Source organism: Ammospiza caudacuta, chromosome 21, assembly GCF_027887145.1.
Source record: "Ammospiza caudacuta isolate bAmmCau1 chromosome 21, bAmmCau1.pri, whole genome shotgun sequence".
NCBI lineage: Eukaryota > Metazoa > Chordata > Aves > Passeriformes > Passerellidae > Ammospiza > Ammospiza caudacuta.
Genome location: NC_080613.1, coordinates 3,938,054 through 3,964,294, shown reverse-complemented (window position 1 = coordinate 3,964,294; position 26,241 = coordinate 3,938,054). Strand labels below are relative to the sequence as shown.

Here is a 26,241-nt window from a genome sequence, read left to right as displayed (position 1 = left end):
TTCAGAGTAAACTCACAAATGTTAATTTGGCCTCATATTGCACTCAAGTTCATAAACGCAGCCACTCAACTGGGGACAGGGAGAAAGGGAAAAAAATACTTGCAAATGCTAACAGTTGTCCCTTCAAATTAGTACACGCTGCTAAGGACTGAATTTGAGAAAGAAGCAAGAGTTAGGCTGGGCATTTTCAATTCCAGACCCAAAAATCCACTTTGCATTCATTCAGCAGCCTCCTTCCGTTCCTGGCCATCGATCCTGCTCCGCTGCATGAGCCACTGCTCAGACCAAAGAAACATAAAAGCTTTTAGTTAAACTTGCACTCACGCCTCCTGTTCTATGCCAAGAATATGAAAATAACACTGATTGACTATCTTCCTCTTTAACTGTGGTCATGATGAGTTTCATTGTAGTCCATGATATGAAGCTGTCCAACACTGCTTTCCTGGAGCTTAGGCGAGAGGTTTTCGGGGCTTGGAGGGGCCTTTGACTCCATGCTTGGATCTTTACATAGTTCAGTCTTTAGGGCATCAGACAGCCTGTTGATGCTGACCCCCTCCTCATCACACTGGCTCTCACTCTTGTTTCGAAATAATTCTCGTGCCTTCATTCCAAGGAAGCTCTTGGAGCTGGGGAGTGAACCTACAGTCAGTGGGACAGTAGTGGAGGGCTCCAGCAACATGGATGTCTCCCAGCGACTGCTCAGCCTCTGGTTCTGGGGTTTTTCTGGGGTGGAGAGCTCGCTGCTGCTGCCCCCTTTACTGCTACTGCTGCCTCGGGTGCTGGGAGGTTTGGTCTCTCCATTTCTACCCAGTGTTTCTTCACTGTGTCCCGCTGTGTCTTCATTACCACAATCCAGCCTGCTGGGGAAGAGAGAGGACACAGAGTCAGGGAATCACAGGAATTAAACAGTGGAGAGGGAAGTGCTGGCCAGGGCAGATTGCTTTGATTACTTTCCCTTTCTGCCTCTGGGTATGTACTTGAACAGGTTTCCTTTCACAATTCTGGGGCAAAGCAGGAGAGACAGGAAGTAACCAGATGTGTCACACACTCAGCTTTGCACATCCACTGTTTTTAAGTCCAAAATTGACATAAACCCACATTAGTCCTGCAGATTTCACACCACCACCCTCACCTTTCTTCTGCTGCTTCAGCTGCTTCTGTTTTATCATCTTCAAGTTTTTTCAGTAGACTGCTCTTCTCCAGCCGCCCAAACAGATCCAAGATCTCCAGCTCAAATGCCTGGGTGATTTTTTTCTGAGCTTTGTATCTGCTTTCTACTGCCTGCAGCTGACCCCTGAGCAAAGAGAGAAACCAGAATGTCCAAAATCTCCAAATTCAGCCTCAGCTGTGCATCTGTGAAAGCACAGCTAAAATGTTACATAGGAAGCTCCTACCTTGCTTGGATTTTAACATCTTCCAGGTATTTCTTTTGCTCCAGGAAGAGGTGGTCCTTTTTTGCAAGCTGAGATTCCAGTTCAGCTATCCTTTTCTGGGAAGCATCGAGCCTTTGGCTTTGCTGCTGAACACACAACTTTGCTTTCTCCAGTTCTTTCCGAAAAGCAGCGTGCAACATTTCAACCTCCTCGAAGCAAACAACACAATGGTAAAGTCTAATTTGATCCTGTGTTATTTTTATTGGTGTTTAGACATGTTTCTGATGTTATAAATAGGCACATTTTAAAGCAAGCCAGAATAAAAGCAGCATTTCTAAAAACAGATATAGAAAACCAGCCCTGATGAAGATGTACACTATTAAAATAACTACACATCACTGGAATTTATTAGCACATTAATGTTCCTTATGAAAACCTCTTTTCATCAAAGCAACTCTTGCCAGTTCTGCACTGGATTAGAGTACACAAACTCTATTTTAAATCCATTTTCCAACAGAACCTTCATTAAATACCAGTAGAAGACTTTTTTTCAGTGTACTATTCACCTTCTTTAATTACGTGCTCTCACGCAGGAACAGTTATATTATTGTGTAATTTACTTGCTTCTAATTAAAAAAAGGTTCCTTTGAAGTCAGGAAGTAAAACCATATGAACCACAGAAGTTTCAGTGAAGTTACTGTTAACTTTTAATAGGAAAATGACTGAGTGGGAAGGCTGAGATGCTCATTTTGAAGTAACACCTCAAAAAACCCGTAAAATCCTTGTTAAGATCTTTCCACAAATTCTGGCACTACTACCCTGCATTATTTTACCAACAATCTGCTGTCATTTGAGCACAGTAAAGTCTTGGCTTTTGGAAAAGAAATTGCTAGAATTTACATCAGTTGGCTAAAACAGACCCCAGGTGTACCCCAACAACTCCTCCTTAGCTTTCAGAAGGGGCACTGAAAATATTCCTCAAACCCACAGGGCACAAAACATCTGAACAGAAGATAAAACATACAATCAAATCCCTGAAAATCAATTTCAGAACAAAGAGTCTGTTAAGATACAAAGCCTTTCCTTCTGAACTCAGAGCTGGGAAGTGCTGGATGATGACCTCAAGAGAAGTCTCCCCAAAAGTCCTCTGCACTGGTACCTTTGTAGTGTCTGTGTGCTTGTGCTGCAGCTGCTCCAGGTACAGCTCATTGACCTCCCCAAGAACCAGCAGCTGCCTGTTCAAGAACTCCATCTGCTGTTGCACTGATTCACTGTTGGAAAGCTGGGAAGGGAAATGGAACAGAATCCAACATTGGGATGAACAGTTCAGGAGAGTCACAGCTGACAGGCACTCTGGGTATTTTTATGAAGAAGGGAAACAAAGGCTAAAATCCAATGCTTCATAAGTAGTTAAGTGTTGAATAAATTGTTTTCATAAAGAACTTTTCATTCCATTTAACTTACAATATAAACAGTATCTCTCAGTTGTCAAGATTTAGCAGAGCTTTAATACGAATTCATAATGCTCAATCTGCAAATCCCTGCTGTGGAAAAAGCCAAAATAAGAACTTCCAGAAGCCCTTTAACTGAGCTTAGAGTTTCTTCACCAAAATTTTTCTGTGTTGTTTTTGTGTAATTAAATATCAGACTCTCTGGAGCTCAGCACAGGCTTCTTTCAGATCAAGAAATAAAAATCACCTGATGAAAATTATCAGATTAAAAATAATCAGAAAGACACAAAGGGACCCTGGGAACACTGACTTTCTTACCTTTTGAGAAACTTGGCTAAGCAGCAATTCAGTGTGACACACCTTGTTATTTGCCTTCTTTAACTCTAACCTCAGATCTGCTATCATGTTCCTGCAGTCTTCCAGCTTGGTCTGTTCAAGTGACAAAAAAATTACTGAGGGTTCTGAAACTTCACTAAGGACAGCAAGGGCACAGAGCTGGGAGGCTGCAAACCCCCAGCACTGGAAATCAAGTTATAACTGACCCCTCCAAACCAGCTAAGAACCTGCCTTTTCCTATTTCCAAGATGAAGACAGGACAAAACAGAACTATAAAAGGATAACATTAAGTGAAACACTTTCAATTATGCACTGTCTTATTCTAAATCAGGACAATATCTCCAATAAAAATGTGCAGCTTTCTCTCAGGTATTTCATGCCTTGTTACAAAGAAGGTTATTTTTAAAACCATTAAGTAGACAACAAATTGTTGTTGCTTCATACCTGCAATTCCTGGCTCTGGTTGTAGAATTCCTCCCGGTCGTGCTGCAGCTGTCGGATCTGGCTGTGAAGCTGAGCCACAATATTATCATGTTCCTCCTGAAACTGGTGGTACCTTGCCTGTTCTTTCTGCAGACTCAGTTTCAAGGCCTGGATCTCCTTTTCCTGCAGTTTCAGCTGATCTTTCTGTTAAGAATCCCACATGAGGCATCAGACAAGACACCTCCTTAGCAACTAGGATATCTATGCTCAGCCAAGCAAAGCTGTCATTAGCAGCATGCAGGAAAACACTTTTCCACACACACAAAATTTTATACAGAGCATTTTCTCAAGGCTTTTGGGGCTTGGCTTGGTTTTGGCTGAAAAGGAGATGAAATGGTGATAAGGGTGGACAGGCTGAAAACTCACAGCCACATTCAAAGCATGAATGAGCAACAGTCTATTTTTCCACTGCCTCTCATGCTTTCAACAGGGACTTGAGCTTCACAGCTGAAGCAACAGTCCATCTTCCAAAACCTACTTAGAAGTTTATTTTTGGCTCTTGTAGTTAATTATCAGAAGGTGAAACTGTTGATGGAATTAGTTATAACATGAAAATATATAATGAAACACACCTAAATCTGTACTGAGACATCCTTCAGTGTACTTATACCTTCAAATTCTATCACAGTGAACAACTCTGGAAAACAACACTTGAGTTTCCAAAGCTTTTGCTATTAGTCCTCATCTGAGGAGCAAAAGGACAATACTTTATCAAATATGCAGTAAGGTGTTTAGGCATTGAAAACCACTCCAGTAACAGGGAAGCTGGTAGGGGTAAAGCAGGAAGGATTGAGGTGCCTGCAATCAACTCCAAACTACTGACATTAATAACAGCACACAGAACCGGTGTGTGTGTCACTCCACAAACACCGACTTCAATAAAGCAACAAATGAGGCTTCTTTGTTAATTGAGTGGTACCAACAGACACCAGGCAGGCCAATTAACACTTTGAGCAGCACCAGTGTGTCTCAGGCACTGGTGGAGCTGTGTCCCTGCTCACCATGGCAGCGTTGTGCTCCTCCAGGGCCGTGGCTTTGATGACTTTGCGCAGGAGGCGGCGGTTGCGCAGCGCGTGCTGCTGCCTCTTGAAGCGCTCGTACAGCAGCTGGTTGTGCAGCAGAAGCAGCTGGTTCCTCAGGGTGTGAATCTCATCTGAGGGGGGAGAACCTGCAGTGGGACACACAAGAGGTTACTGAGCTGCACTCTCTGCTTTATTTGATCTCCAACATAAAAATCATAAATGTTTTTCCCAAAGCAATGGATATATGCCTCAAATGGATTGCTCCTTTGATTAAGGAAAAAAAGCCAAACCATCATCACCACAAAAGTCTCAGAGCACAAAACTAAGACACAGACTCATAAATAAGCAAGAAAAACGATCAGTTTTAGATTGAATGAGCAGTGAGAAGGTGCAAGGATCTGTCAGATGACCAGCAGCACTCTGAAACTTAGCAAGGCTGAAATGGTCAAAAGCAAGAAGTGTCTAGAATTCTGCACTTTTCAAAGATGAAGAAAGCAGCTCATCTCTCTGGAACACAGCTATTTGCTAAGCAGATAAACCATGACTTAGTGGAGGGCATCATCTTTCTGCAGCATTAGTTAAAAACCCACAAGCAAAAAGTATCAGGTCATTGTTTAAGCAAGTCTAATAATAGAGGAACAGATTGCCAAAACATGAGAAATTTCCTCACCTCCAAAGTGAGTCCAGTCAGCAGATTTGCTTGGCAGAGACAATCTGAAAAAAGAAAATGCAGCATTAACAGGTAAGTTTAAGTAAAAAAATGGAATGTTCACCTCAAAAGAGCTTATAGCCTGGTAAAAGTACAATTAAGGTCAGTTGGAATAAAAAGATTAGGGAGGAACTGTGCAGCTGCTTTTTTGGCACCGCTTAAAATTAAACCAGCACAAAAAAGAGTAACAATAAAGTCTGCAAAGTAAGATTTTCAGTCACCTACTTGTTCAGCTCCTTAGTGTGTGCATCTGCTCCTTGCTGAATCAGCCTGTCCAGCACTTCCACGGGAGAAGTTGAGGACATACAGTCTTCATCCTGGCCTCCCTTGGCTTTCTTTAGCAGCTCCTCAGTCTTCTTGCCAACAAAGAGGTAGGCAGTCTTTGGTAATGCAACCTCAAAGAGGTGCTCATAGAGGGGAGGCTGCCCACTCCCAAACACCATTCTCCTGTGTGCTGGTACTTTACAAGGGCTGGGAGTGAGAATACTCGGCTCCCCAGAGGTTCCTTCCCTGTTCCCAGCAGGGCTTTCCCCAGGGCCTCCACAGGGCTTGTCTATGGGAGTAAACGTTTGTTTGGGTGTTTCCCGTGCACCCTCAGGCCCAGGCTTGTCCAGAGATGTTAAAGGCTCAGAGGTCTGACTGTGTCCCTGAACACTGGAGGCTGCTGAGTGGGTTTTCTTCTGAGAGCCTGACAGACTTTCATTTGTGCGGTAAAACGGGGAGTCAAATCCTCCTCTAGGCACCATGTGTTCAGCATCGGTGGTGATCTCGGAGATCTCTTTAGATATTGCATCTGAGGAGAGGGGGAGCACCATGATGCATCTGGCATTTCAACAGGACAAACATTTCCTTAACTAAGATGTAGGTAAGGAGGGCAGACATTACCTTCCTCTCTGTCCTTCTCAGCGCTATCTTCAAATGACAACCCACCTAGAAACTCTGGAAGATCACTTAAGGTTACTGAACTTTTACTACTGGGTATGTCTGAAAAAAAACAGAAAACAAAAATTTAGTTGTACAGGTGCTGTTTTCTCCAGCCTTAGCAAGCACAACACAAGTCTTACTGCTGCAAGGTCATCAGAATAAAAGCCTGTCCCTGCTTCAGATGCTTCCTCAGAGGAGGAAGGTATCTGACTGTTCCATTCCACATAGAAAACAGTTCAGAGATCAGTCACAGGTTAGTCCTGATCCCAAAATGTAATTTTGTAAACTTAACATTTGCTATTGCACAACCTCTGTGAGGAAGAATGTGTTGTTTGCAATTTAATCCATTAAATAAATAAAATAAAGTGGCTCCTGTGCATTGTGACTGCTGCACTTCCACATTAGCATTAACCTTCCCTTTAGCTTCTCAGCTGGCTCCACAAGCACACAGCACCTGCCTGAAAAAAGGAAGTTTAGCAATCTGATGTAATACAAACTTGCCAATATGTGGCTACTGATCAAAACTGAGACAGCAGCTGTGGGATACACACTGCAGGACAGAAATCTCATGCTCAGCTCAGTCACACATCAGGAACTCGGTAAAAAACTTTGCTTGCTCATAACTTGGAATTCAGAATATTCAGATTCCAGTGGTACTACACAACTACACCACAGAAAACCAACTTTAGATTTCACTATCATCTCTACTTTGAAGATGGTTAAGATTCACAGCACAGAAGTCTCAAATACAGTTCCAAAATCCCTTCTGTCTGTCACATAGGTAGATGACAGGAATGGAAAATGGAACCTACATTTATCTATTAAAAGTTGAGTTCCTCAACTTACTCATTTCAGTATTCCATGGGACTTTAAAATAGGTTCAAGTACAGCAATATAATTGTAGATAGAAAACAAAGTTTTTCCAGAGGCCTTTAAGAGGGAGCATCATATCTATCCTTATGTGCAGCCTTACAGTTTGATCCACACGTGACTGATAACTTGATGAAGCAAAATTTAATACACAACTTGCTGCTTCTAATAATAATCCTCAAAAAATCAGCTTTTATAAAAATAAATATTCCTTTTCAGCCTTCAGTTTATATTTGCATTTTTACATATGCAAGAGAGTAAGGTAAAAAAAATCTCAAGCAGTTTCTGAACATGAATGGGTAAATTGAAATCAGAAGCATCACAAGAAGGTTTTAAGTTGAATCACAGGTTAAAACAGGATCCTGGAACTACAAAGAACTAAGGGGAAAAAAAGAACCTGTGGAAAAGGGTTTGGGAATTGGAACAAGTGTCAATAAAAACTGGAGTTGTTTACAATAGGTTGTAGTAATGGGGAGAGGAAAATGGAGTTTACCCAATGATTTATCGCTGTTTATGACATTTTGCTGTCGGTGCAGTAAAGGCCTCCCAGAATCTGGTTTGTCCTCCTGGAAAACAAAAGAAACCCAGAACTCATTAATTGCCTTAGATTTCATTGGCAACTGTGCAGCTGGAAGTGGCAATAGTTGTCTACATTTAGAAGAGTTTTTGCAGTGAAATGCAAAATTTTTTTATAAACCACCTACTCTGATTTTTCTTTCTCAGTTAAGGTCACTGCATTAAGGCAAGTCAATGAAAAAAAAAAACCAGATCAGTTCAGCAGAAGAATTTTGTAATACCTTTTTAGGAGGTGTGGCAGCAGCTGAAGGGAGTGAAACATGCACAAAGTCATCTGAAGTGCAGGGTGGAGGAGGAGATGTGGCTGGTGTTCCCAAAGGTGTTCCTTTCCCCCCTGCTGAAAAGGAGCACAAGTTCTCTCAGCAGGCTCCCCCTTCCTCCTTTCAGCTGAACATTGTATGTGAAGAATTGTACATTTAAACACCTCATAGCATTTATTTCTTATCCCTTAAATTGCTTATCTTCTTAAATCTCTTTCAACTGTTCATCAACACAAAAGTGCAGTTTTCCAAAAGTTGTTTCAGATTTTGGCACTGAATTCACAAATTCCCTCTCAGTTTGCATCAGCACTGCTCTAGGTGAGGTACTCAGTTTGTAGGAGTAACCACTCCAGCTATCAACTGGCATGATGTGGCATTCCCATTTAAAAACTGCCAGTCAAATTTACAGCCAGAATTTCCAGTAAAACAAACCTTGGAGGCCTAATCCCAAACTGCAGCACGTACCAGATGTGCCAAAAGCTTTGCTGTAGGGTTGTGATGCAGACTGGGATGACTCTGATGGGACAATGCCGGGGGACGTGGGTGGTGTGGTCATACCACACACTGCAGAAGGGCTCCAGATGGTGACCTGGGCACAGAATAAAACACAGTAGAGCTCAGATAAGGAACATGTGAAGCACCTGCATCCAGGTCTTCACTCAGGAAATTCAATTAAATGTGAAACGAACACCAACTTCGGAAGGATTCACAGCACAGCTCAAAAGCTCATGGATTTTTAAGACTGGCACAAGAAATTCTTAAAGTGCAAAGAATGAAAACTTGCTGGGCTTCATCTTCTGCTTTACCTGCTGTGGCTCAGTTGACAGCCTCGTGGACTGTGGGCTCAGAATCTGAGGTAGCTGCCCTGGCATTTGTGATAGTGTTAACCGAGGAGTGGAATATGGGGTAGAAGTCCCTGAAAGTTAAATAAAAGAAAAAATCAAAATTCCAAAGCATCCAGCACATCAAATACAAACCCATGATTCTTCTGGATAGGATTAAAGGCTTTTAATCAAAGCATTTCAAATTCATTCAACATACACATTTGTAGCTAGAGATTTTTCTTACAGCCCAAGAAAATATCTGTTGAATACATTATACTATAGCTTTCTTTTTTTGTTGTTATTTTAGGGTAGGGAGGACAGGGGATGAAGAAACAATGCTGAGAATGTGCTGTATGTCTGCATATAGAAAATATATCTATGTATTTATATTTTTAATGATAGTTTATTTTCTGGTGCCTAAGAATCAGACTTTTAAGTGGGATAAATTAGTGAGATAAATTTTTTTTTGCTCTAGGGCCAGTTCTTCTCCAGCAATTGGGTATTGATTAACCATCAGGCAGGTCTTACCATAGCTGCTCTGTATGTCAATGTAAGAGCTGGCACTGGGGTCAGTTTGATGATGTTTTGAGCTTGTGCAGAGTTTCCGAGACACAGGGTAATAACCATCTTCATAGGAGGCTTCTGCAGGGTCCAGGGAGATTTTGGCACATTCTATCACAACATCATGAGTTTCTAGCCTTTTCCACCTGCAGACAGTTTTTGGATCCAAAAGAGTAAGTTAGTCAATTATTGTTAAAAACAAGAGTTCCAGGAGATAGGGAGAACTGGCTTGTAGGATGGCTCATTTGTTCCAGGCAGCTTTGCATGCTCCCAGCCAAACTGGAACAAGGCACCAGACAGAAATTGCAACCAGATGACTTGTGAGAAGGGGTCTCAAAGAGGAGACAAACAGCTTTGACACAGAGATCCATAAAGGTCTGCCATGGAGCACTCTGGAAAGGAGGAACAGCACACGAAGACTTGGTTGATCCTGAGCTTCAGCAGCTGTAGAAATCAGCTCAACTACACTCAGATGTTGGTAGTCAAAATTTAGACATGCCAGCAGTGAGGGAATCTGTATTACTTAAGCAAACACTGTCTGCAATGCCAGTTTCAGATCTGTGTTTTTCCTCCCAAGTTTGGGGAATGTTTTTTACTAATACTACCTCCTTCATCCTGAGATAAATTAAACAGCCAGATTAGATCTGCCCAATATTTCAGGGGATGGAAATTCACTGCAAAGAAGAGAAAGCCCAGAAGGCTGTCTATGAAAGGCTGGGTTGCTTTGAAAAGTAAAATACTCTCTGTCCAAGATACCAAAAGAGAAGGCTTCCACTGGAAGGTTTGTGCCAATTGTGCTCCTGAGTGGTGCCACCCTCCCCCCTGCAAAATTGAGCATTGTGACATTCAATGGGTTCCCAGTTAGGAGTGATTTCCTAGTGGCTCTGAAAAGCAGGGCAAGAGCACTACTGTGCAGCAACAAGAGTCAAATTCTCCTCTTCAGTGGCTGGGCCTGTGGAGACAAGAGAAAAGCAGCAAGTGGTGCTGCTGCAGGCAAATGAGCCTATTGCTAAAGAAAACTAATACAACTGATAATGTTAACACATACCTGTTAAAAGAACTGATCTGTTAAATGAACCAAAATCTAGGTACCAAAACAAGACACACTGAAGCCATTTTAAACACTTCAATCCCATCAAATACTTCAAGAAACCCAGGGAATATGACCCAAACCTTCAGGCAATGAAGCACCTCTGGCAGTTTCACTTTATTCATTATAGGAAAACTGTTTTAAATCTTTACGAGGATGTTTGATCATTAAGATAAAGTAAAGTAGAAGACAGATGCCATCCCAGACACAAAATGAATTTAGAGTCCCAACATTGTTGTTAATGACCTTTCACAACAGTTTCTGCTTATTCATCCAGCTGAAAGCTGGGATGAGGAAAGTCTACATGTTTACATGGTGCACCTACAAATCTGGGTGGCAAAACACCCCCACACAAACCAATACTGACAGAAAAGGTTTTGCTGCAACCTTCTGAAATAACCCCACAGAAAGCTGCTCAATTTGAGCCTTTCCTAATAGCAGAGAGAACATATAATACCTTCGTGGGTCCAGTTCATGGTCCTTGGATCCAGTCACTAACTCTGGATGAATACGCACATGTTCCATCATTGGCTGTGAGGAAGAAGAAGGATTTGTTAGCAGTGCAGCACTTTGGATTGCACTAAAACACACAAAGCTGATGAGTAAACTACTGATCCCAATAGTTCAGAAAGTTACATTTAACAGATAAGGTTAATACACATCACCACAGCTTCAGGAGTTCATCCCAACTGAGCTTTCAGTCAAATCACTCATTTTTATACTGTTTTGTCAAACAGCCCTCAGCTGAATTGACAAATTAACTGTAATTAATTGGAATATATAGCTATAAATTTCTTGCCTCAGATAACACAGAAAGGAGCAGCATTCTACCTTGACTACTTCTTCAAAGGTCTCCAGGTTTTCCTTCATACTGTAGTGAGAGCGCAGAAAGGAGACAAAATTGCAAGGATACATTCCATAAAGACGATGAAAGAGAGAATAAACGCTGGCATGAAGATGGACAAGATAAATCTCTGCCACATGACCTGGAAAAAGTAGTTAGAATCTTTTTCATTACATTGGAGAAAAGAATAAAAGTTCTAAGAATGCAAACAAAGTACTTTTAAATTTGAAATGTTAACTGGAAGAAGTCTTCTGAGGTACAAATAGTCCCTATTGAAATTGTGAAGTCTTCTCAGAAGACAAGCAACACTTAGTCATCAGCTCATAGCAAACCCAGAATTTAAGATAAGGACCATTAATTCCAACCAGTGTGCTGTCATTCTCAAAGCACAGCTGAAATAAATAAAACCTGAAACTCCTTGAGATAGTGAGCCAGAGTAAGACTGACTGGATGATTAAAAAAGGAAACCAAGGTTTGTTTCACTTTAAAAGGTAAAAACTAATAGCTTGCAGCCACCAAGAGCAATCACAGCAGACAAATCTTAGTATTCACCTCAGAAGTTCCAATCCTACTTGCAATGCAGAATGGCTCTCTAAATAGCAGTTCTATGTGCTTAACACAGCATTTGTTCATTCAGCCATGAGCCACACTCACAGATATTGCTGCTGTTAGACATCAGACCCCTTACAGCAAATTCAGCAAAGCCAGGGCTCTGAGAAAGCCAGTTTTATCAACCTTCATGACTATTGATAGTTGCACATTAAATTAAACTCTTATATATGTTGCTTCTTTTCTCCCACCCCATTTATATCTGGGAATATCAAATTCCCCAAAATCTGCCTGAAACATTAGCATTTTTCCTTCTCTCTCCATTAAGATCAATCTCTGCTTTTCACTGTCATCAGGGCAGTACTTTGGTTCAGTGAAATTTCATGCAGTAGCAGCACCACATGGAAGATTCTAAGAGACTTCTGAATTCTGAGCAAAGAACTCCCCCATGCTCTCAAAGAACAGAACAGCTTGTGGGTTTAACACATAATTTTCTGTGTTTAAATAATCTCAGACCACTAAGAGTCTCACAAAAGAATGTGCTCACCAACTGCACAAGAGTCACAAGGATACTGCAGACCACAACTGCATGCAACAAAGTTGAAATCTCACCTGGATTCTGCAAGCACCAGGCTGAGAGACGCCCAAAGATACCAAAGAAATCATGAAGGTACTGTTTGCCAGACTGAGGAATCATTGGCAACATGGTTATTAGCACTAGGACACCTGTGGTGAGTACTACTACATCTGTGTCAGTCTGCAAGAAGGGAAAAAACCTGCATTAGTTAAATGTGTTGAACTTAATTTTTTTCCAAGGATGAAGTGAACATTGAATCATCATCATGGAAAAAGTTCTCTATTGAAACAGTTCCTCTGAAACCTACTAGAACTTAATGATCCAAGATTATTGAATTTTTCATAAAGAACAACTTGAAGAAAAAATAGATTTGGGATTCTTGCTCCTACTCTGCTGCTTTTCTGTAGAGATACTTCACTTAGTTAAAAAGGGAACATCACCACAGTTCCACAGCTGAGTAAAAACAATTACTGGTATGTGAAGCATCTTATGAGCCACCTTCCTTCCTTCCCACAGCTAAGCACACACAGCACTCAGAGGCTCAGAAACTGCAGATCTGATCAGGGTGTCCAAGGGTGTTGGCCAGTTACCAACACAGGGGTCAAAAGCTTTTCTGCTAAATCTGGCTGCTGGAAACTTCTCCCAGCAGTAATTCAAACAATGACTAGAACACCTTGGCTTGTCCCACAAGAAAGGGAGGTGGCAGTACAAAACTTTGGCTGGATGAAACAGGAAGAGAGAATCTGATTTTAGGAAAGGACACAGAAAATGTTCAAACTCTTTCCTTGCTTCTTCAGTTTAATGCACAATTTCCTTGGTAGCTCCCCTGCTTTGTCAGCACAGGGTGCACAGAGCACTGGGCAGGTGCTGCTGAGCTCTCTGGGTATCTCCCAGGAGATGGGACAGAGTTTTTAGGGATTTATCCTCCTCTGTGTGTCTACTCTCCCTCAGTCACACAAAACCTATCAGAGCACATTTCCTGTCCATCCCCAACCTCTGTCCACATCCCAAGAACTTCCACATCTCTGTCCTACTCCCAGCAGCTTTCTGACACACCTCATTCCTCCCTCAGTCACACTGCAAAGGACAACAGATCTTGTCAGGCACATCAGGAGTTCCAGGAACAGCAGCTGGAGCTGCTCCTTTGGCAGTTACAAATCTGTGGTGCTTTTGTTTTGAAGAGTGCTGGCACTTGACTGCTTTGTGCATTTAAATGTGACTTCATGACTAATGTGGATTCCTCACTATCATAATAAATTCCATTACTGCCAATGCATTCTAGGTCTCAAAGCACTTTTCACTCCTTATTCACTGGTACAGTGCTGTACAGTATTATACCTGATCAATCTGCAGATGAGAGAAAAAACCCACAAAGCTTGGGAAAACAGCCACCTCCTTGTAATCAGTAGCTAAGAAGGGAAAGTCTGCTAATTCCAAGGTTACTTCACCTGGGAATAGTCCATTGCATGGCCCATCTACACTGCAAGCAGAGGACACACAAATTCAAATTGCACCAGTGGGAAGTTACTGTATTTCTCATTAGATTCAAATTCATGATATCCACCAACTTATTTTGGGGAAGTTTTAATAAACATTCCTAACTCACAGTGACAGTGGCTTTTAGAAACAAGATTGTCAGCAATAACAGCATCAGCACAGAGCATTCAGCTGATATTAACAGCACTGTGGCTTAGCTAAATGACATCAAAACAAGAATCAAATGCCTTGCATCTGTATGCAAGTTTACCTCAGGTGTTTAGACAGCCCTGACAGTTCTTACCTTGAGACATTTGAGTAATGAAAGCAGGAGAGGTGCTTGAGAAAGTTTGTGTTTCCAAGATGGTTGTCGTCTTATCACATGTCCCAGCAGAGAGAGGGTGGGTAAACGAGTAGCAGCTTTGCCCATATAATCATTAATTTTGTCCAGTAGATGCTGACAAAGGATTTTTCAGAGAGTGGTAGAAAAAGAAAATTATTTATATTTAACTGCTCTATACCCTATTTCACCAGTCTACATTCAGCAGTTTGTCAATATGGAAATTATGGGCATTTTACAAATATACAAGATCCCAGGGGAAATAAAACCCTGCAATAACTTTGAGACTACGGGTAGACAAATACAAACTATACAGGCCAGAAGCAGCGACTGCACTTTGAAATGTTTTTAAGTAAATAATAAAAAAAAAAAAATCTGGGCAGCAGCCAATTTGTAGTGCCATTTCCAATCTACTTAAAATCTCTACTTGCTCTCAAAATACCCAATTTGTTTTAGGCTAACACATCCTGCACCAGGAGCACTGTAAAGAGACAACACTAATCTTTTAACCCTTTGCTTTACAGAGGTTCTTTGATTAACTGGGTCAGTTTAAGCAACTCTGTAAGAAACAGAGACCTCTGAAGTTTTTTTTAAAGCTTAAACTACTCTTACTACAGAGATACTACATCTCTACAGCAAGGTAATTCTACACCAGCGTGGAACCCCTAGAGTTTTAATGGATGCTATTTAAAGGCTGCTAAAATCTGCCATAACAAGATTATTTTTTTTACCTTGTCATGAGGCTCTTGCAGAGTGGACAGAATATGCAGTGCCTGCTGAGAATTGGTTTCCAAGTAATAGTCCACCAGGTTGTTGACAAGCATAGGCCCGCGGTCTGTCAGTTTGGGGACAGCAAGGAAAAAAGCCAAAAATATTCTCAATACACTAAAATGAAGTATTTGCTACAAGGACATTGCAGAAGTTTTAAGCAATTGTTACACAATTTCTAACATAATGCTTGGTGTTTAGGAAACCTCTGGGAAAATGAGACCTCTCAACCACATTTCCTGATTCCAAACCATTCCAGTGAATGCATTCAGCTCAGGGAAAGGAATCAGGTTTTTTAATAACAATTCCTGTCTAACCATAAAAGCCCACAGGGAGCTCAGCTGCAAGGGTGCTTTACCCAGTACAGTGCTCAGGAGTGAGCTGATGTTCTCTCCCTTCAGCAGATAAAGAGAGCAAGTTCAGGGACAAGGACACTGGCAGTGCTCTGAAAAGGCTCTGTCAGCACAAGTGATGCCTCAACAGCAGCAATCGCTTTTCACCAAGTCTCAGTCTGTTGTTTTGTTTGGGAATTGGATTTTTTGTTTTTTGCTTTTTTTTAACAAAATCCCACTGGCTCCCATAATGTAGGTGACACCTAATTCCTTCTGGATACACTTGACAAAGAAAGTTTCATCAGCTCACACTTGAGGCTCTGCCTCAGGAAAAGCCAGTCATTTTGTAATAGAGTTTTAACAATTATGTAACAGACCTTCCAGGAGCCATGCCATTAAACAAAATGGACTGAAGAGAAGCCTCAACCCTTAAAGCAATTTCAAACCCAAACATCAAGAGTTTCTTTCAAGCTGCATTTGCAAAGACAGTGTTTGATATAAAAAAAAAAAAAATCCTACATCATTCTACCTTTATTGATGTGAAAACAAAACCCTTCCCAAAACTACACAAAAGGATACATACCACAAATGAGATTATCTTTGAATGCAGCTGTTATATCTTCCAGGACACCCAGAATTGGAGAATCCAGCATTGAGAGGAGCTCACCAACATTTCCTTGCTGTGCCATGATGCACGTACTGACATGAATGTGGAGGTTAAAACTTCAGGAAGTTCTTCATTGGTGTCTTTCTACCAGACTGGGAGAGAAGACACAGCAGATGAGTGAACTTTTCCCTTTCCACATAAAAAAAATCTCATCTCTCCTACTCCTTTTCCACATAAGTGCCCATTTAACACTGAGAAGATTGTGAGGGTTTCCACACCTGCAATAAAAGCTGTAAGAGTTTCCAAAAAGCCAATGAGTCATGAGCAGGGTTTTCTTCATGTTTTTCACAAAGATATTAATCTGTTTTGCAGAAGACCTCAGTATCTACACAGTCCAAGCATTATCTTACCATATTTTTTTTAATTTGCTCTCCAGGTCAGTAAACTGAAGCTAAAGGTTTGAATAAAATGTAAAAAGCTGCCTGGAATCTCTCCATTGCTGAGTTCTTACAGCAATTCCTCCTCAAACCACCTTCCCAGTTCTTTGCACAAGACTAAAATCTGGAGAAAACACCTCCAGATCCTTCTCCACTCCTGTGACCAGGTCAGGAATTCACTGCCCTGGGCTCTGCATTGTTGCACTCTGAGAGATTTGGGTTTCAAGACTTTGCAGCTGTGGCCAGGCTGCAGTTGTTGGGAAACTGGAGCAGGGCTGCTGCAGCTGCTGCTCCTGGGCAGCCTGAGCAGCACAGCACACTTCAGCTTCACTGGTGTGATCTGTGATCACAAACTGCAGTGCAAAACTGCAGAAAGTATTAAATGCAACAGTAAGCAGGTAACTATTGGTCAGCTGGAGCAAATCTAAGCCATGTCAGGCTTTTAAAATGGTTTTTCCCATCTACCAGCACCAGAGGGGTTCAGGTGTCACACTGACCTACCTACCACCAAATGAATCAGGTTTTATTTCATCCAGAAGAATCCAATACCAAATCTTTCCCAGTGGAAGAACAAATCTGGCTTTAGATCACACCTCATATTATCAGCAAGGGTTTCTTCTTCCCTCCCACTCCAAGCTAGAATACATTTTTCACTTCCCCCATGGAAGGCAAGACTGACACATACCAAGTTTACACACAAAATTGTTTTTTTTACTGCAGTTGTGTTTACAGCACCTGTTCTGTGGATGAGCTGTGCTTCTGTCTGCAATGCTGCCAGCCACACACCTTTCATGATCACTAATAAAGAAAAAACAGAAAGAGGTTAAGAAAAGGCACAAATTATTTCTTCTTTATCACAGCAGGTAAATGTTCAGAACATCACTAAGTGTTTTACACAGAACAGAAGAGCTGTGCACCCCCTGCATGAGAAGAGTCAGCCCTCAGTCTGAAAACACCAAATGGTGCTGCAGTTGCTCTTTCCAAAGCTGTCCACAGGTTAAGCTGTGCAATTACCTCAAACTAGATGGTTTTCACAAGACCATGGTTTTGTACTGTGACCCTTCATAAGCTGCTAAAGTTTTATTTATGGCAGGTAGAATCTTACACAGAAAGGATTCCTCTCTATTCTGAACATACAGTAATTAATTTCAACCTTTAAATTCTATTCAAAACATCTTTAGCCATTAGCCAAGGACCACAGAACACTGCTCTGTTTTAAATAATAATAATGCTGTAATTGCCAGTTTAATAGGTACAGATAATGCTGTAATTACCTATATACATATTACTTTCTTGAATATTTATGTTTTAAAAAGTCACTGGACAGCAGGAGTTAACATGTTCACCAGTAAACTTTGTCATTTGCAACACAGCACTCTGCAGTTGCAGAACTGCCCAAGGTCACTTTTCTTAGTGCCACCAGACATCAGCTTACTTAACCTGGCACTGATTGCAAATTCAAAGGTGATAATATGGCACCACTCTCCCAACTGGCATTTCAGGAGCAACAAACTGGCTGGAGCATTGCAGGAATCACCACTGCAGAACATAAAACCCCTCACCCTCAGTTTTCCATGATCATAACTGAACCGTCCAAATGAAACTCCAGGTCATGTACAAGCAGCCAGCAGAGTCTGATCACTGAAGTGTTTAGATTTAAATGCTATTTCCTTTCTAGTCTAATGCTGGCAAAATGCTAAACCTGCATTAAAACTGGCTGGTAGTGTGAGCAAGACTTGGATAATAATAGAATAGAGATTTGGGGTGAGGGAAGTTGCCTTTTACTGAAAGGAGAATGTATCTATGCTTTTCACAAAATCAGAGCTGGCATTTGTTGTGGTTTAGGATTTTGGTTTGGGTGTTTTTGTTGGTTTTTTACCCTACATTGTGCAGACTCCAAAGCTTCCACTCCTTCCTCAAAGCACTTGCTGTTCAGAAGACAAACAATGCTCAGAGAGTGGCACCATCCTTTCAAAAGGTTTAAAGCCACACATCCATGCAACCTAAGAAGTCAGCCTTCCACTCTGTTAATCATTTTGAGGAATGAACAGCTTTTTCCACTTCTAGCAATCATTGTAACATTGAATTGACTCAATGACTGCATTTGCAATATTGTATGGGGAAGCAGCTCACTCCAAGGAAATTATTCCTTCATTTCTGAGAACACATCTTTCAAACAGGACTTGCTGTGCCTCGGTTTCTATCAGGACAGTCTCAGCTATGGTCAAGCAACAGATTCACCAGCTTCCTAAGCAACATGAATTAGTTCTTTAAAGTACTGTTAACAAAAGAGATGCATGGCCACACCCCCAGAGCAACTGCAAGCAAAACCTGTTTTAAGAATTAAAGCAGCAGAAACACAACTCTCTGCTTTTTTACCCCATGAAAGCCTTGTAAACTCTCTTCCTTTAATTCCCATCCCAACCCAGTAAAAAAGAGTGATTTTTGTTTTATTTTCCTTGAGCAATACCATTATTTTGGACCAGATCTTTGTCACACCAGTAAGAACCTCAACAGCAGTTTCACAGATTCTGATATTGCCAGAGGAAAATCTGCAGCCTGGTGAAATCATAAAAATCCAAACCCACTTTGGATGGGCTCTGGAAGTCAGGCTCATCAATTCCTCTGCAGACAGATGGGGAAAACCCCTGTTAAATGTTGAGTAGTAAAAGGATTTCAAACTTTGTGCCATTGTGCCTGCCATCAGATAAGGGTGAGGCTGATAAGGGAGCTCAGCACTGATAACACCACACATGTAGGTAAGGGATCATTTCCCAAGCTCCCTGACTAAAACAGATGGCTGGAGTGACCTTGTGCCAATAAATCCAATAATCCATTATTTCAACTTTTCAATCATGCATTGGGACTTCTTTAAAGTAGAGCAGTCTCCACACCTAAAATATTCAAAATATGAATAAAAGTATTCAAAATATGAATAAAAGCATTTCAAAGCATATCTGAAAATGGAGCAATGTTACACACAGATACCTCATGAGGTGAAGTTTATCTCAAGTTACACCAAACCAGTCAATGCTGTCACCCCACTGTACACAAATGGTCACAACTTTAAAAAAGCAAATCACAGCTGTCTCAAGGTAAAGTCATTTTAAACTCTAAGTAAGACTGAGAGGCTCCAAATCTGTGCCCAACACAAATGAACAAGCCAGGAAATTCCAGTAATAATCTTAAATCATGTCACACTTTTTTCAGGCAGCTGAGTAAGTAATTTACAGGCAACAGGCTTTAGTCAGAAAGGTCCTGTTCTGCTCTGTGTGTCAGTGTGATTTATCACAGTCCCACCAGGAATTTGGGATGTGATTTCCAAATCTTGCAGATAAGCACAGGCCAGGTTAAGGGGCTGCCATCACCCTGTGAAACAGCCACTGACTGTCAGGGTATTTTGTATCTGGAATTGATACTTGCTGTGAACAGGACATCCCTGACACCTTTACAGTATCAGCAGCAGCAGGGCTTTATGCTCAAATACACAGTTACAAGATGAGCCTCCATAATGCTTCCATCCCCAGATACTGCAATCATTCTCTCATCAGAAGAATTTCCATGTCCCTGCAGCCATTCTTGCAACTAACAGGATTAAAACAAATAAGTTTTCCATGTGATTTAACTCACTGACTCTTCACTAACTTTTAAAACTAGTTTTATACAAAAGATCCAAAGTGCTTGGTTAGTAAAGCATAGAAAAAAGTCTGTTTAAATACCTTTTAAAATGCAGCATTTTAATCTCACTGGAAAATATCACACCCACAGCATTTCTTATATTCAAGAGCCTTCTTTAAGATATACTTAGTAAAAAGTATTAAAGTACCAACACAGCTTTGGAGCCATCTTACAGAAGGAAAAGGAGAAGCCAACAAGCCAAGAACCAAGTCTAAATTTATTTTAATTTAACAACACAAACCAGTTTAAGCTCCAAACTCGAGACAAAGAGAGAGACTGCAGAAATATTAATTGGAAAAGGCTAAACAGAGAGAAAGAGACAGCAGAGTATTCCCAAAGATTATGACTTCTGTAAGTATTTCTGTCAAGAGAAGATGTTCTTCTGTTCAGGGTATTTTTATCCCAAGGCAAATGAAAAAGCAGCTGGTAGTGCCAGTTATGCTGCTCGCAGGGCTGGGGAGGAGGGGGACACCACAAACACACCCTCAGCCTTGGCTGCAAAAACACCCAAATTCACACCAGGAGCACCTATTCTGAGGGAGGGGGATCAGCAGTTTTATCTCTCCTCATTAAGCAGAGTTAAATTCAGGGTGTGCCAGTAAATGGTTATTGCCCCTCTGCCCCCAGAGGAAAGGGGATTTCAACATCACAGCACCAGAAGCTCCAGATTTTCACTTTTCCATCTGATTTCCATGGCAGGTAAGGTCAGGTCACATCCCCAGGTACTGCTCTGGCAAAAGCCATGAACGAGGACAGAAGGATTTTACAGCAATTGTGCTCAAAGAAAAATTCTGATTGACAACACAGCAGCCCTTTTCACTGACATCTTTGAAATGTTGGTCATGAAAGGATTAAGCCTAACCCCCTCCCTTTCACCACACAAAAAACTGAAGCCCATTTTATGCTTCCTAACCATGCCCAATCTTACATTTCCCTCCCAGTTAAACTGAACATTGCCATTATACAAGTGACATAAGCAATGAATGAAAAGTTCCAGCAGGGAGAAAAACCACTGGTGGCATAGGAAAGCAAGCAGCTGATAATTCCCCTTTTCACCACCCAGAAATAATAACTCTAAACATTCTAAACCTCATTTCAAACTGATCACTACAACTGGCAATACAACCAATTTAATTTATTTATTCATCTTTAAAGAAAGAAGGTGTCTGGCTTCTTCTAATAGTAAATATTTTCATGGTTATATTAAGATCTGATACTAGATTCTATAACTAAATTAGATCACTATTTATAGTTATAATTTGATATTATACACATTCTCCTCTATTTTGTTACAGGTGCTTAACTGATGTGGGAACAGGAATAGCACAAAAAAACACAGCAAGCCCAAACAAAGAGAGAAAATCAGATTCAGCAATATTTAAGATTCTTTGGGCTCTATGCTGTGCTAATACACCACTGCTAATTGCTACTCATCACATTTCTGTCAGAGGAAAATTGTTTAAAAACAATCCATGTCACAAAAAGCCCCAAACATGGAAGGGCTGTCTCACAGGAGCCAGGCTAACCAGCCAGCCACGAAAGGGAGTCAGGGATTATTGCAATTCCTCACACACAACTGCACATATTAATAGCAAATAAATAAATAAGAACAAGCCCTGCTTTCTAGAACAATTTAATTAACACTACACACAGTAAGTCAGCCCAACTATGGAATCTTTTAAACTACAAACAGGTGATCAGAGAGCTCTGACTTGGCACTAACACAAGGACTGAGACTCCTAAATCTCTGCAGCATTTTTTTTTGCCCCCAAGAGGAACCTTTTAAAATATTCACAGAGTTAGGCAGCAATTCAGTAAACCTTGAAACCACTGCAACCTATCTAATGTACTCATCAAGGCTTTTTAAAACTGCTCCAAGAATGAAACCCAGCATTACACAGAACAACAGCAAATGATGTGTAACTGTAAAGTAAAAACAAAACATGAATAATGCCCAGCAAAGTGACAGCAATTCACCACTGCAAGAACTTCACTCTGGGTCTTAATGTGCTGCTCAAAGAAATGCTTCTGCTAAGAAAGGAAACATCATTAATTGTGCTCATTATGTTTATTAAACTACAGGAACATGTAACACCAGACACTAAGCTGTGACATTCTTAAAACACACACCTGTCTGCAATTGCCACAAAACCTGGTGCCTCCCCTGCTTCCACCACTGCAAAGTGCTCTCATTATTATTTTTATAATTAATATTTCATTGTTATTATTTCATTATCATTCATTTATTTCCTTATTATTGAAGAATCCCAGAATGGTTTGGGTTGGAAAGGACCTTAAAGCTCATCCATGCTGCCATGGGCAGGGATAATTTCCATTATCCATCATCCCAGGCTGCTCCAAGCCTCATCCAAACTGGCCTTGGGCACTTCCAGGGATCCAGGGGCAGCCACAGCTTCTCAGCCTCCCCACCCTCACAGGGAAGGATTTCTTCCTAATAAAATAAAATAATTCTTCCTAATAAATCAAAAGGCATCTTTTCCAAAGATCTGTTAGTGTGTGTTTGCACCCTGCATGTGTTCCAGGCCACTCAGTTTGCACAGGGGCTGAATCACATCCCCAGCTCCTGTCAGGGCTGACAAGAAGGTGCCTGGCAGTTGGAAGAATTTCAGGAATCAGGACGAGTCAACATCCCAGCAGTCCAGCTGCAAATAGAGCCAGCATTCATTTTAAGCTACAAATAGCTACTGAAGACAAATATTTGTCCAAACACCAAAACATCTGCAGTTGGCCAGTGTATCTCACATTAATAATGCCACGTCTTAGTCAACATAAAGGTAACAAAGAGTTAAGGTGTCAGGATTAAACACAGCCAGAGATAAAATCATTTTAATTAAAGCTTATCTCATGACTTATTAGATATTCTGACTGTATTTTCATGGTGTAAGTCCCTGCAATTCCCCACAAATGTAGTCCTGGGTGAACTGGGCTGCTACAAAACCAGAACAAATGAACAAATCAAAGCAAAATCCTTCACTCAGTTTTTTTACTGAGTAAAGGATTTTAAGCCCCTGATTTTATGTTAAACTTCAGCTGTTTCTGATAAGCAGAGTACCTGATTGCTGCTCAGCAAATACAACAGCAGGCAGATGGATTCCCAAGGTTTGCACTGATTATCAGAACTCCCAGAGTTTTCAAAGATTTACTTTCCAGTTGCTCATACATGTAAATTGAAGAGGGATTTTTTCACCTAACGGGATCACTTCAGCAGTGCTTCAATTCTGATAGATTTCCAACAACTATCCCCAGAAATTAATGTCAGGAAACTGCAGGATCAGACCACACAACGAATGAAAACCTGTATTAGCACCCACTGGAAGGTTCTCTGGAAACAGCAGCTCTGGAAAGAGTTCTGCACACAAAACCTGATCCTGGTTTCTGGGTCATTTCCAGGGGTTTTGAATCATACATTCCTTTAAGGCACGTTCTTCCTTTCACTCACTGCCGTGTAAGAGATTCATTAAAAAACCCCAACCCCGAAGAGCAAGGAGAGAAGCTCTGCATAAACTGATAAAACAATGACAGAGGCTGCATCCATAGCAAACAAAGGGTGAAAACTTCAGAACTGCAGCCTTCCAAGTTCTTTGTGATAACAGGAAGCAAAATGTTTTATTGTAGAAGTAAACAACATCCTGACTTCACATTACCTACCCAGGAGCAAGGAAATGAGAAAAGCCTTCCTCACCGAGGGAAAGACTTTAACAACTGATTTATTTAAAGCCCAACCCCGGACAAGGAACCTCCTCGGCAAATAACCAAGGCAGGGGAAACCTGGAAATCGCTCCTCAGCCTTTGCAATGGGAGTGCTGAGCCTTTTTCAATAAAAATCACAGAATTAAAAGGGGGCTTTGGCTGGTGGGGGGACCCTGAGTGGGGGTAGGGGCAGCACCCCGGAGCAAGTTTGTCTGGAAGGAAGGAAAGCGGACAGAGGGAGGCAGGAAAGGGGACGCAGGGGGAACATCACCCCCCCCGCCTTCCCCATCCCCCCGACCCCTTCCCTTTCTCCTGCCGCCTCCTCCCCCAGCCCTTTCTCTCTGCTTCGCCGCTCATCTCTCTGCTCTGCCTCCTCCTCTCCGTCCCCGCGGCCGTCCCCGGTGTCGCCGCGGCGGTGGCGGCGGGGGGCGGCCCGGCGCACTCACCTCGCCCTCTCCTCCCCTCAGCTGTTTACCACTCCGGGCTCCTCCGGCCCACAGGGCGCCGCCATCTTGGCCCTGCCTCCCCCTCCCATCACAGCGCTTCGCCCCTCGGATCCCTCCGCCGCACAACCTAGTCCCGCCTCACCGCCTCGCTTTCCGCTGCCTGCCCGGCTTCTCTCCAGGTCCTTCCCCGCCCCGTTCACCCCTCCCGCCTCACGGGACGTTCCCGCCGCGGGGGATGAACGGGGGGCGAGCCTGCGGCCGCCGAGCCCCCGCGGAGTGCCGCCGCGGAGGGATCTCGGCGGGGTCAGCGCTGCGGCTGCGGAGGTCGCGTGATGCGGGGGGCGGGGCCGCGCGCGGGCGGTAAACAAGGCCCGGCCCTGAGGGGAAGCGGCCGGTGGGGGTCTGTCCCGGTTCTTTCGGGTTTTATTTGGAGATCCTGCACAAAGTGCTGAAATGAAATAAAAAAGTGTCTCGGAAGTGCCGTTCTGTGCTGGCGGGACACGGCTCTGGTGGCTCCCGGACAGCACCCCCGGGCACGCTCCCCAAATCTCATTGATTTTAATGGATGAGCGTGCAAAGCTCGTTTCCTTCTGGTTTTAGTTCCCTCAGGACTCAGTCATCCAAACCGCGCACAAGGATTCTTTGTTTTTGTTTTCTGTTTTTTTCCCCCCCTAGAATACAGCAACATAGGACACAAACATCCCATCCTTGCAGATAAAGGTTAATTTTTCCCTGTGGAAAATACAGGGTAGGAGAGAAAAAATAAAATCACCACGGGGAAGGATCTCTAGCCTTCGGTTTGGTGTGCCAGAGCAACAGGTTTAAAACTCAACATTTCATTCCCCAGGCTGGCGGAATCTCAGTGTTTGTCCTTCTCCAAGGAGGAGCAGCTCCACAAGGGTGCTCGGTCTGACTCCTGAGCCTGCCTGAATTGCACCCAGAGCCCAGCAGGAACCACAGGCATTACATTTGCAAGGTGGAAATGACGTGCAAGGGAAAAAAACCTAAAAAAACCTAAAAAAAAAAAAAAAAAAAGCAGATCACAGCCCCATCTGAGAGGGATCGGTTGGTTTTTAACTTCTGCAGCAGTTTCTGTGTTTCCCAGCTCTGATCGCTGCAGGACTGAGATAGTTCCTTCCTGCTGCACCTGCAATGGGTTGTCCTGCTTCATGAGGAGATAAGAGTTGCTTGGAGCCAGCATATTTTTAATCTAGTCCCGCCTTGTGCCTGGCAATTAATATTTATTATGGTCTGGACAGAGTGATGGTAGTTTGTTGTTTTTTTGGGTTTTTTTTCCTTGATGTGCAGAAGACATGTTTGTTTAATCTGCCACAGAAAAGAGTGGAAATTAAGATGAGCTTCAGAAAAGAGCTGGAAGCAATTAGTTGTGTTATTTTACTGGGACTTAATTGCTGTAACAGTCAAATTGACAAAGAAAACATGGATGCTATAGCAGGGGTTTGCTGCTGGATTTGAAAGGAGAAACAACTGCACTAAAAGGGACGTGTTATGTTGTAATTAACCTGTTTACTATTACTGAACTGTACATGTAAAAATCTATTTAATTAAGGTGCACTGGAGCATAAGACAAGTAGTGAGCACTCACAGCAGCACACAGAATTTAATTCCACACAGAATTAAACTGTCCTTGTGTGCAAGCAGGGCTCTCTGCATCCCCTGTGGGTCAGGGCCAGGACAAACCTCTGGGAGCCCAGATAAGCTCTCTGTGGCTCTCCCCTCTCTGCTGAGCCTGAATAAGAGAGAACGGGGAAAATTATATCAACAGGAAGAACATAAAATAAGAATGACCACACGGGGTCAGCTCAAAGGTTCTGCCAGCCCCAACTGCACCTCCAGCTCTCTATAATAATTCAGCTTGTGTAAGTCACCTTTTGATGGTGCTTTCAGTGGAGAGATGAACAGAAGCCAGAGACAGAAATCCAGTGAACACAACAAGCCAAGCTGACTGCACTCCCATCCTGCAGCTTTTTGCTCCA

General features: G+C 42.2%; 1 protein-coding gene across 7 annotated transcripts; it reads right to left on the bottom strand.

Annotated features, from left to right (window-relative positions):
• Positions 1–24,519, bottom strand: TSC1 (TSC complex subunit 1). 7 transcript variants are annotated; one of them, XM_058818075.1, is made up of 23 exons: positions 24,387–24,519; positions 17,145–17,207; positions 15,949–16,124; positions 14,997–15,100; positions 14,230–14,382; positions 12,485–12,629; positions 11,311–11,465; positions 10,937–11,010; positions 9,357–9,535; positions 8,811–8,920; positions 8,470–8,593; positions 7,966–8,081; positions 7,662–7,734; positions 6,260–6,358; positions 5,600–6,167; positions 5,336–5,379; positions 4,645–4,811; positions 3,605–3,787; positions 3,143–3,253; positions 2,533–2,655; positions 1,395–1,582; positions 1,133–1,294; positions 1–860 (listed from the first exon to the last, which is right to left on the bottom strand). In XM_058818075.1, the coding sequence occupies exons 3-23, from the start codon at positions 16,052–16,054 to the stop codon at positions 380–382; spliced, it is 3,465 nt and encodes a 1,154-aa protein (XP_058674058.1). In that variant the 5' UTR covers positions 16,055–16,124; positions 17,145–17,207; positions 24,387–24,519; the 3' UTR covers positions 1–379. The 7 variants fall into 7 exon arrangements, with proteins under 7 accessions (XP_058674058.1, XP_058674057.1, XP_058674060.1 ...); XM_058818074.1 differs by lacking the exon at positions 24,387–24,519 and adding an exon at positions 24,245–24,327; XM_058818077.1 differs by lacking the exon at positions 24,387–24,519 and adding an exon at positions 24,245–24,327 and having other exon boundaries at positions 1–857.
• Positions 24,520–26,241: the final 1,722 nt, after the last annotated feature.